Source organism: Gopherus evgoodei, chromosome 20 (assembly GCF_007399415.2).
Source record: "Gopherus evgoodei ecotype Sinaloan lineage chromosome 20, rGopEvg1_v1.p, whole genome shotgun sequence".
Taxonomy (NCBI): domain Eukaryota; kingdom Metazoa; phylum Chordata; order Testudines; family Testudinidae; genus Gopherus; species Gopherus evgoodei.
In genome coordinates, this window is record NC_044341.1 from 7,126,529 (window position 1) to 7,137,039 (window position 10,511).

The 10,511-nt window shown below is 57.7% G+C and overlaps 1 protein-coding gene across 3 annotated transcripts in view; it reads left to right on the top strand.

Annotated features, from left to right (window-relative positions):
* KIAA1522 (KIAA1522 ortholog) overlaps positions 1 to 10,503 on the top strand; it is a 54,709-nt gene extending 44,206 nt beyond the window's left edge. For all 3 annotated transcript variants that reach the window (XM_030538851.1, XM_030538852.1, XM_030538853.1), the window contains exons 4-7: positions 1,503 to 1,623; positions 2,762 to 2,878; positions 3,389 to 6,664; positions 7,453 to 10,503. In XM_030538851.1, coding sequence (XP_030394711.1) covers positions 1,503 to 1,623; positions 2,762 to 2,878; positions 3,389 to 6,663 — 3,513 coding nt within the window. In that variant the 3' untranslated portion in view covers position 6,664; positions 7,453 to 10,503. The remainder of the gene's footprint in view (positions 1 to 1,502; positions 1,624 to 2,761; positions 2,879 to 3,388; positions 6,665 to 7,452) is intronic.
* The last annotated feature ends 8 nt before the right edge of the window (positions 10,504 to 10,511 follow it).

Here is a 10,511-nt window from a genome sequence, read left to right on the forward strand (position 1 = left end):
CAGGAGGGCAGACAGAGCCACTTGGGAAGGCAAACCTGAGACCTCTGTCCTACACAGTGCCTCATCTAGAGCCCTGTGGGGCAGGTTCTGAACTCCTCCGTATCAAATGTTAGAGGGAATTCAGAGAAGAGCAGCAACCATGATTCATAGATTGGCGTGGTTCATCTAAATGGGCTGAGGCTAAGCGGAGGATACCGTCTAAGGCTTTGTCTTCAGCAGCGTAATGCTCGCTATGCCTTGTGAGAAAGGGATTACCATCTCTGCTTTGCAAAATGGGGAAACTGAGGCAGAAAGCAGCTAAGTGACTTGGCCAAGTCACTGGGGATGGAGCCCAGATCTCGTGACTCCCAGTCCAGTGCTTGAAGCACAAGACTATTCATGTTGGCTGCCGACACCCCAGCTGCAGACCATTGATTCGGTTGCCATAATATCAAGCAAGGAAAATGTAGGTTGGATGTCAGGACGTATTCCCCACTGATGGGGTCTGCTGGGCTTTCTCAAGGGAATATGGGGGAAGCCCAGAGCTGGCAACGTTGAAAATTAGACTGGACAGAGCTCTAGCAAAGGAGCAGTGCGGCGCTGGGCCGCAAGCTAGCAGCCTTAACGCCTGTGAGTGTGTTGATGGGGGAGGGAGGAGGCACAGAGGAGAGATGGGGAAGATGGACAGGGTGCTGGTTTTCAGAGAGGCAGCAGAAATAAACTGCAGGGTGTTGCTGGCAAACGCAGTTGCCCATTTGCCAGCTGGGATTTTGTGCTGCTGTTTCACCCAGGGAGGGGGCGCAGGGGTCCCGCTGAGCAAATTGCAGCCCCACCACTGTGCGATTGTTTGCATCCCTCCCAGTGCCCTTCCTAATCATCTACAGGCCTCTCCCTCGTTCCCTTCTGGCATGTTCGAGCGGCACTCCTCTCCCTTGGGAGAATGAGATGAAATCCTGGAAGCTCAGGGCGTGTGTAGACACATGCAGCGGTGCCGAGGGCTGCGTGGAACTCTCATCCTGGTTCACACCAGGGTTACGCTGTGTTTGGCTGCACTTTCTTGGGAACCAGGTTAATTTCAGCTGCAATCAGTACATCCCCAGTCAGACAACTGCAGCTGGCCACTGGCTGCTAAGGGCTCATTTTCACCGGTACATGAAGTAGGCAGCGCCATCTGGTGCCAGGTCAGGTCACTGCTGGGCATTCATTCCCTCTGGCTGGGTCTTTGTCAAGGGGGCCCAGGGGCTGGCTGAACACACCTTAGGACAGGGGGCTTTCCTGCCTGCACTCTCTGGGCCCGTCTCCTAGTTGAGGGGGTTCTGCCTGCATGCAGATGGGGCTGACTCATAGCACTGGGCCTCCGAGAAGTTTTGTGTCTTCAAAGTGCGGAGGTGCTGAGTCGCTTTCTGGCTGAGAAGGGACCCTGCTGGGGGACTCTGATGCTGGGGAGCGGCTTGCAGAAGGAGGGACTCATCTGTTTCTATAAGGCTCGGGACTTATTTGAACCCGTTCTCCTCCCCATGCAGTCTTCCCACACCTCTGCGGCGGACGATGAGATTTCCTTCCGAAGCAGGACCCAGTCATGCACAACAGAGAATGCCTCTGAGGACGCCCTCTCCATCCGCTCAGAGATGATCCAGAGGAAAGGTACCAGCCGTGGGCGAGATGGGAGTTTTGGGGAGGGTGAGCCATCTGGATGGTGTGAGAATCCAGCTGAGCCGCGTGAGCTGGGGTTTGGGTGGCCTGAGGACTGCTGGGTGATTCCACAAGGGCCATCAAGCCTGTACTTTGGGCCAGAGCTTGTAGCTGCGATGCGGGAGAGGGACTGTTCCGGGGTCAGGGCAGGACCGCTGGCAGGGAGGGGTAAGTACTCTTCCAAGCTCTGCCTGGGGCAGCTGCTGCTCACAATAGATAGTGCAGATGTTCAGTGTACGCTCATGCAGCTGTCAGGGCTCCACTGGGCGTCCTGAGCCTGCTCCGGGGCTGGACTGTGCTCTGTGGCAGTGTAGAGTGACACCAGGATGGTGGGCGAGGCAGTGGGAGATCATTTCCCTGGTAGCTTTATCAAGGTTTACCAGGACCCAGTTTCCACGCAGGCATTTCGTTGTTAGCCCCAACGGCTACTTGGGGTTGATTACATCCAAAGTATCACTATAAGCGTATACGGCCTTATATTCGATACCCAGCAACAGTCCAGTTGTAAGCATTGGCCAAAAACCTGTTCAGACCTGGGAGATGCCTTCCCATCATGGCATGGCTCCAGAGGGGTAATGGGAGCTCGGACAAAGCAGCCCTAGAATACGGGACATTTTGTGCTCTATAACAAACAAGCAACGGCATTGCTGGTTATTGGACCTTCGCTAAACTCAGCTGAGAGCTGCACTCTGCTTTCTCCAAGGTTTCCTTATCTCACTTTGCCATGTTTTCCCCTAGCTACTGGACTAAGCATTTTCTACCAATTACTCACTGCACCTGGTGCCCAATTACCCATGTTTTCTTTATTTCTAGTGCTTGGCCCAACCCTTAAATAAGATAACTGGTATTTCCAGGGTCGCTACAAGTTTACCACAAACAGTTCCCCTTTCTCATGGTCTCCGTCTTTTTGGTCACAGACCTGGGGCTTCTCATTCATGGTAAAATCCAACCTCAATTTAAAACCATTGTTTCTGTAGGTCTGATATGGGCCTCTGTTCCTACAGAGACGCTTACCCTGGGCAGGCAACGTCCCAGCGACTGGTCCCCGCTTGTCAGCCTGGGACTTTATTTCATCTTAACTGCGTTTCAGGTTCCACCTTCCGGCCTCACGACTCCTTCCCTAAATCCTCGGAGAAGGCAGGGAAGAGAAGGAAGGAGAGGAGGACGACGGTGCTGGGCATCCCCCAGCATGTCCAGAAGGAGCTGGGTAAGGAGGGCGGATGGGCCTTGCTGGAGGGAGAGCTCAGGGACAGCGGCTGTTTCGTGTGCATCAGTGAGCCAGAGTTCTCTCCTTGCTGAGACTTCGGCTCTGGGCTCAGGCTAGGAGCTGGCTTGTTCCTGGAGGTCCCTGTCCCACCCCTTTAGCAGTGAAGTGTCCAAGGAGCCGTGGGGAGGAGTCAGAGCGTAAGACAAAAGGGACCACTAGAGCCCCTAGTCTGGCCTCTGCTACACAGGATGTCATCACCCCATCCAGCCACTTCACACCCTGACAGCCAGACTCAGACCATGGTATTACAGCCCTCAGGAGTCTGAGCTACTGGGTGTCACAGAGAGAGAACAGGCAGGACTGAGCTGCACCGAGGCCCCGGCCATGGCCAGCATTGATTTAAGTGAGTCCTGCCAGCCCATAGTAACCCCTGTATGCAGTTAGTGAGGGCTGCCTGCCCGCTGGCTTCGGTTCATAATGATGCCGGATTTTGCTCCTATCCATCCTCAGGTCTGAGAAACAGTCACGAGCTGAGGAAACGCCCTGGCAGCGTTTCCCCTCAAGATGGCCCCATACAGGCTGGGAGCCCCCACAGCCTGGCACCCCCCACCTTCGTGAATGGCAGCGAGGCAGACGATGGCACGATCCACATCCCCACCATCAATGGAAACCTGCAGCCCCCGCCGGCCCCCAAAGGCGGAGCCCGTGTATCCCTGCAAGCCCTGGAGGAGGCAGAGTCGGATGCAGCCATCCAGAGGCACATCAACTGTGTCTACTATGACGACACGCTGCTGGGGAGGAGGACGGCAGCCAAGCTGTCTCCCTTGCTGAGGCCGAAGTCACTGGCTGTGCCGGGAATGACCACCAACCCCAGCCCTCCCCCGGAGCTGTTCGGCCCTGTTATGTCCATTTCCCCCCAGGCCACCTACATGTCCAAGATCATTCCCAACGCCGTCCTGCCCCCCATGGTGGACGTCATCGCGCTGAGCAGGAGCAGCGTGCAGACGCTGAGCCGCTGCAGCCTGGTTTCCTCCAGCCCGGCCTCAGTCCGCTCCCTTACCCGCTTCTCGGAGCCCAGCGCCCGCAGCCGGGAGCACTCCTCCTCCAGCGACAACTGGAGCCACTCCCAGTCCACGGAGACCATCGTGTCCGACAGCTCCACCATCTCCTCACAGGGCGGCTCCAACAGCCGGAAGGGGGAGGCTGGGCCACCCAGCGAGGCGGATACAGCAGGCCGGTCTGACACGGACCAGCTCAGTGTCTATAGCGCCGCGAGCTGCACCAACTCCTGTTCCCAGGCCAGGCCTGTCTACACGGCCCACGGCCTGCTGGCGGTGGGGCCAGGGGGCAGCAGTGGCAGGGCCTCACCTGCCTACAGCACCAGCAGCATGGCGGATGGCTCGGACACCGTCAGCGTGAGGAGCGACCGCTCTTCCACACGCAGCGTATCCCTCAGGAAGATGAAGAAGCCGCCTGCGCCCCCTAGGAGGACCCACTCCCTACACCAAAAGGCGCAGCAGCACCAGCAGGCAGTGGGCGAGGGGGGGCAGAAGGTGCTCGGCCTGCCCCCCAAGCCAGATCCCAGACCCCAGCGTGAGCCGTGGACACCGCCTCTGGAGAGCCAGAGCCCCCTGGGCGAGGACGAGGTGTTCTCGCCCTGCTCGCTGAGTGAGACCAGCAGCATCCGCTCCGACAGCCTGGCCTACTCGGCCGACGCCAGCTCCCCCGACGTGTCCCGGTGCAGCCCGGTGCCGGGGGAGAAGCTCCGGAGGGAGGTGGAGGGGGTGGCCGTCATCCTTAGGGAGCAGCAGGCCACCCCCAGGCAGAGCTCCCCAGAGGGATTCAAGCGCACCATGTCACCCTCCAGTGGCTACTCGAGTCAGAGCGGCACCCCCACCCTCCCCACCAAAGGACTTGGCCCTCACGCCTCATCTCCAGGAAAGAGGAGGCCCCAGCCAAAGAAACCGGAGAGGGTCTGCTCGCTGCAGTCTCCTGCACTGTCCATCTCCTCCTCACTGACATCCTTGTCCTCCTCCACCTCTGACCCAGCCCCTGCAGAGACTGTGGCACCCCCAGCTGGCCCAGCCCTTTCCTGGCAGAATAGAATGGACAGGTTTATTATTCCTCCTCACCCCAAGGTGCTGGCCCCTATCTCCCCCCCACCCATCAAGCCTCAGCAGGCAGCACCTTCTGCTAGCCCCACTGTCTCCTCCCCTGCCCCAAGCACGGCCAGCCAGAAACCCTCGGCGCTTCCAAAGCCCAGCAGCAGGTCACCCCCTCCATCTCCTCCACCTTACCATCCTCCTCCACCACCCGTGAAGAAGGCTGGGACAAGTCCAGAGGCCCCCCACTCAGAAACTATCCAGGAGGCGCCTCAGGACCCTTCGTGGCCCCCACCTCCCCCCCCAGCGCTGGATGAACAGGATTTGTCCATGGCGGACTTCCCTCCTCCAGATGAGGCCGGCTTCTCCACCCTGCCAGAGCTGCTCCCTGTCACCGGAACCGCAGGGGCTTCCTCTGTTGCAGCCCAGCCAGAGCCTGTGGGCTCAGAGCAGCCGGCCAGACCCAAAGCAGCACCCAGAGGGGATGGTCCAGGGGCAGCCTCACTCGCAATCTCCACCAAAGTCTCCTCAAGGACTCAGCAGCAACAGGGCCCCTTGGCTGGGTCAGCACTGCCAGCTCCTGCCGTGGAGTTGCCCATGCCCACCGACATGTCCCCATCAGCCAGAGCAACATCTGACTTGCAGCCTGGCCAGGCCAATCCTGCAGTGCCTGCAGCCCCACCTCACGCACCTGCGGCTCCAGCCCCGCCCACATCTCTCCAGCCTCAAGCAAGCCTTAAGAAGACAACGAATGGCTCCCAGTTGGATCCTAAGAAGGAGCCTGTCTCTCGCAGTAAGAGCAGCCCCACACCAAAGGAAGATGCTAACCTCCCCATTGTCACTCCCTCCCTGCTGCAGATGGTGCGCCTGCGCTCGGTCAACATGGATGGGCATGCGCCGGCCGGCCCGGGCAAGCAGTCACCTGGCCAGAACGGACAGGGTGCTGATGGTGTAGGGAAGCAGCCTCAGCAGGTCCCCCAGAAACCCATCCGCAAGTCCCTGTCCCTGCGGCAGTCCCCTTCTTCCAAAGACACCGTGCCTTTGAACCAGCTGCAAAATGCTGTACGGCTGAAGACTTCCACCTTGTCCTCCAGAGACGCCCCGACCTCCAGACTGGCGGGCTGGACCAACGGCAACAAGCTGACTCTCCCAGGCCACACAGCCTCTAGCTTGGAGCACACCACTGGGGATGCCAAGGACGGCCAGGTGTCCCCCATCCACAAATCACCTGCCTCCACCGCCAGCTTCATCTTTGCCAAGAGCTCCAAGAAGCTGGTCATAGAGACTCCATCTTCCCCGGAGGCCCAGGCCGACCTGAAGAGGAACTTGGTAGCTGAGCTGATGAATTTCGCCGGGCAGCGCTCCACAGTCCCAGCAATGACCCAGCAAGGCCAGGTGCCCCCTGGCAAGTCACAAGCACAGAGGAAGTCCAGCAAGATCCCACCACCCATAGCCAGGAAGCCTTTGCTTGGCATGGGGCAGCCTCAGTCACCTGTGAGTCCAAAGCCACAGGGGGAGGAAGTGCTGAACTGTTCCCTACCAGACAGTAAAGCAAAGGCTTCCTCGGCAGAAGAGAACAGGACTAAGAGCGAACTGTCTGTGAACGCGGCCCCCCAAGCCGACAGCAGCAGAGCCGGGCACCTGGCAGGCTCAGCGACGCCATCGCAGAATCCCCCTGCATAAGGTACAGAGGGATTGGGGGGGTCTGTAGTTCCTGATAGAAAACACAGGGTGTAACAGGGTACTGTAGGTGCCAGGCAGCTTCTCAGCTCTGCCAGTGCATCTCACTCCTGACCTGCAGCCCTGCCAGTGCATCTCACTCCTGACCTGCAGCCCCCATGCCCCCCACTGTAAGTCTCCTCTGGCATAACTCTTCCGCTGCCCTGCACTCACCCTGTCTCTCTACCGGCGGGAACAGGGCTAGAAAACAGACAGAGGATGATGACAGAACCCTCTAGAGAACAGCTTAGTGCTAGGCAGGGATGGTGGGGAGAATTGTGACTCTGACCTGTCTCCTAAGGCCTGAATCAAAGGGAGATGAGGAACAAACGTAGCCCTATTAGGGTCCCCACTAGCGCCGGCTGTTTGACCCCATCCCTCTGCCTAAACATCAGTCAGTCCAGAAACAACCTGGCTCAAAGCTGCTCAGAAACAGGCTGATGTGCTGGGAGGTAACTCCACTTCTTGGGGCATTAAACTGTGGCTGAGGGGTTTGCACAAGCCCAGACTGTATCAGTTCAGGCTCTGCAGCTTTAGAAACCAGCAGTGAGTGTCAGGTGATGGCTGACACCAAGATCAAACTTGGGGCTTCCAGAGCTAGCAGCATGGGCTAGAGCCCCCAGCTCTGTAACAGGCACATATGTTCCGAGGCTCAGCCAGAGGGGAGCCTGTGACGCTCACTGCCCAGTGGGTCAGCCGGTACTGTGCTGGGCTCAGGCTAACCTAACGGGAATCGCTCTCCTTTTCCTGCAGACAAACGGGAAGAGACAGCCTGAAGGATGAAGCTGCTGTGCTTGTGCCCCGACCTACAGGAATACAAATCTCTCTCAGGGACCTGAGCAGGTGAAAGGATGAGTGTGGAGCTGGCACAACTGACTGAGTAAAAGGAAGCAAACAGCCTTAGCCTCTGAAGGCCTTGATGATATTTATGCAAGAACTGGTGTTGGTTTCACTTTCTTCAATAATACAGCTTTATTTTGCATTTAAAAAAAACAAAAAAACAAAACCGCCTAAGCCTTGTCCTGGGATCCAGCACCTCGCCCTTCACCTGTTGGATTTGCTGGTTTTGTTTGTGCAGGAGGGAAGGCTGCCGAGAAGCTGCTGCGAGGAATGTGGGGCGGTGTTTTTATAAGACCATGCTGCACCACCTGAAGCAGAGCCTCTTGGCCAGGATGGGGGGCAGCATGGGCGGAGAGTTGGCCTGGCTGTGGGCTTGTATTTCCATACGCGGAGGATCAGCTCTATTTTCTGCACCTGAGGCGGCACAAAATTAAAGCACTTCTTAAAAAGAAGCTGAAGGCACATCCCGAAGGCTATGGACTTGGTAGCTGACGCATGGCTGGCTGGCCAAGGAGTTCCTCTGCCAGCTTTGCTGCATGGGATCGTCCTGAATGCTACAGACCTGATGGCTGACACATGGCTGGCTGGCCAAGGAGTTCCTCTGCTGGCTTTGCTGCATGGGACCTTCGCTGGTATTCCAGGACATGCAGTGTAGTGCTAAATATGCCCCCGACTGGCTTTGGAAAGGCACAGCACCAGGCCTGAGGCACATGGAGGCTGGCAGCAGCTTGGCCTAGGTGCAGTAAATGCCCGCCCCAGGCTCAAGGACCACTTCAGTGACAATGTGCAGGGGGGGTGAGTCTGTGCTGAATCGGCCCTGGCTGAGAGTGGAGGGGAAATGGGGCTCAGAGCTGTTACAGCAGACAAGCCAGGTAGCCAAGGCCCAGCTCCCTCCTGCCTCAGGCTGCCTGCTGTCCCATCTCTCCAGGGCTGTTACAGGACAGTGGGCAGGCAAGGCCAGGGTGCCAGAGGGGAAGCACTGCGCGAGCCAGCCTGCCAGGGCTCCCCACCGCTACTGCTCAGGCAGGGGAGACGTTCTCATTCCCTGGGGCCAGTGGTAGTGCGTAAACACCACAAGGAACTGCCCCGCCAGACAAGCCTCCCTGCAGCTGGGCAAGGGAGCTACCCGAAGGCAGTACTAGGATCCTAGTGTGTTATAGGGGGCCCTGCCTGACTCGCTCTACTGGCAGGGCCATCCCTTGGTGGTGCTGGGCTCTGAGAATGGGGGGAGGAGCAGGCCAGCAAGGGCTCCTTGGGAAGTCCTTTTTGGGGGCAGGGAGAAGCAGAGCTTAGGAGGATCCCTCTGCCAGTCCTGAGGGTGCTGAACAAATCAGGCTCACGCTGCTGAGGCCCAAGCTACAGTGTTAGTGGCTGAGGAGCTGGAAAGGGATTTATAGCCACCTGGCTGCCAAGCAAGCGGTTAATCGGGCAGGCAGCCTGCAGTGCCCCTGTCTCAGGGCCCAGCAAAGCTGCTATTAGCCACAAATAGCCCCTGAGGTGAGCGTTCAGCCCCTTTTCCTTTGGGCTGTTTGAAAGCACAAGCCCTAGGCTGCTGCCCTGTGAGTCTAGGGTGCTGGGGAGGAATCAGTCATTGCGTGTGCTTAGGTCCTGGCTGGTTGCAGCTCAGGGGACAGGAGGAAGGGCTTCCCCCCACAGTGCCAGCCTTCTGGATCTCAGGGAGAAGCTGGACTCTGAGGCCAGGCCTTAGGGGCCTCTCCAAACTCCATAACCTCCACCCTGAGAGATTCCACTCCCCTCATGCTCTGTATTTTCAGAGCTGTGCTCTCATCGCAGCCAGGCCATGTGTGTACATGGACAGCCCTGGGGAGGGAGGAGAGGTGAGCAGCTTTTCAGATGCCCTGTAGCAGGGAGTGACACTGGATGCAGCATTAAAGGAGACCAAAAGCCTGAGTTTTACATTCATCCCTGGTCCCTAGAGCCAGGCACCTTGATTTCTATTTCTTTAAATGTGGGGTCATGCTTTGATTTCCTTGATTGTAAAAACCATCTGCCTTGAGAAGATGCAGAGTAACCGTTACAAGCTCTGTGTGTCTTTGGTTAAAGATGATGATTGAAACTGGCTGTCTCCTTTGCTTCTTGGCTAACAGCTGGGGGTTTCCCTCGAGGATGGCTGGAGTGACAACCGTGAGACCCTCTATTTACACAACTCCCTCCCCCCCAAAGCCTGGAACAGATGAGTCACCCAGACAGACGCACAAGCAGTTTAGTTTTTCACCCTAACAGGGGAGACGTGCCAGAACCTCACTGGAGTCCACTAGGGCCACAGCTATTGCTTTGACATGGAAGGAGCCCAGATACCACCCTGCAGGGTGGCAGTGTAAAACCCAGAGATAGAGCAAAGGGATGTTTAACCTCACCTGAAGCAGGGATCAACCAGCTGGCAGGAGACAACTGCCTTGCCCCTCCCAGCTGTCCAAGGGGTTTAACCCCCTCACTGCTGAAACCTGTTCACAGAGGGACAAATTGCCCAATCCATGCTCATCCTGGAGGTGTTGCAGCCATTCACATGGCTACCCCTTTCTGCTCTGCTCTGCACTGCACAAGGGACCTTAAGATCCAACTGTAGTCATGCTGCTGCTTTCACAGTTCCCCTATCACCATGTGAAAGTAGGAGCAGCCTCTACTGCTGATAAAGGCTCTAGCATCTCCATAGGCAACCAAATCCACTCAGGGCTAAGTAACAGGCGCTAGGTGTGAAAGGTGGTACCTGGTGAGGGGAGCCTGGGGAAAGTCAGTGAATGCAACAGGACAGATATCCACAGCACTCAGAAACCAGCACAGCTGCAACTGGACTATGGCTCAGCAGAGGGAAAGAAGTGGCTAGAACTCCCCTCCTGCTCCTAGAGGCAGGCCCCTGCCTGCGCCACACCTTTCAGGGGGGAAGGACTCAGAGCTCCTGGGCTGGCACCTTCACCCAGCTCTACACGCAGGAGTGAGGCTGGCAGGGGTGC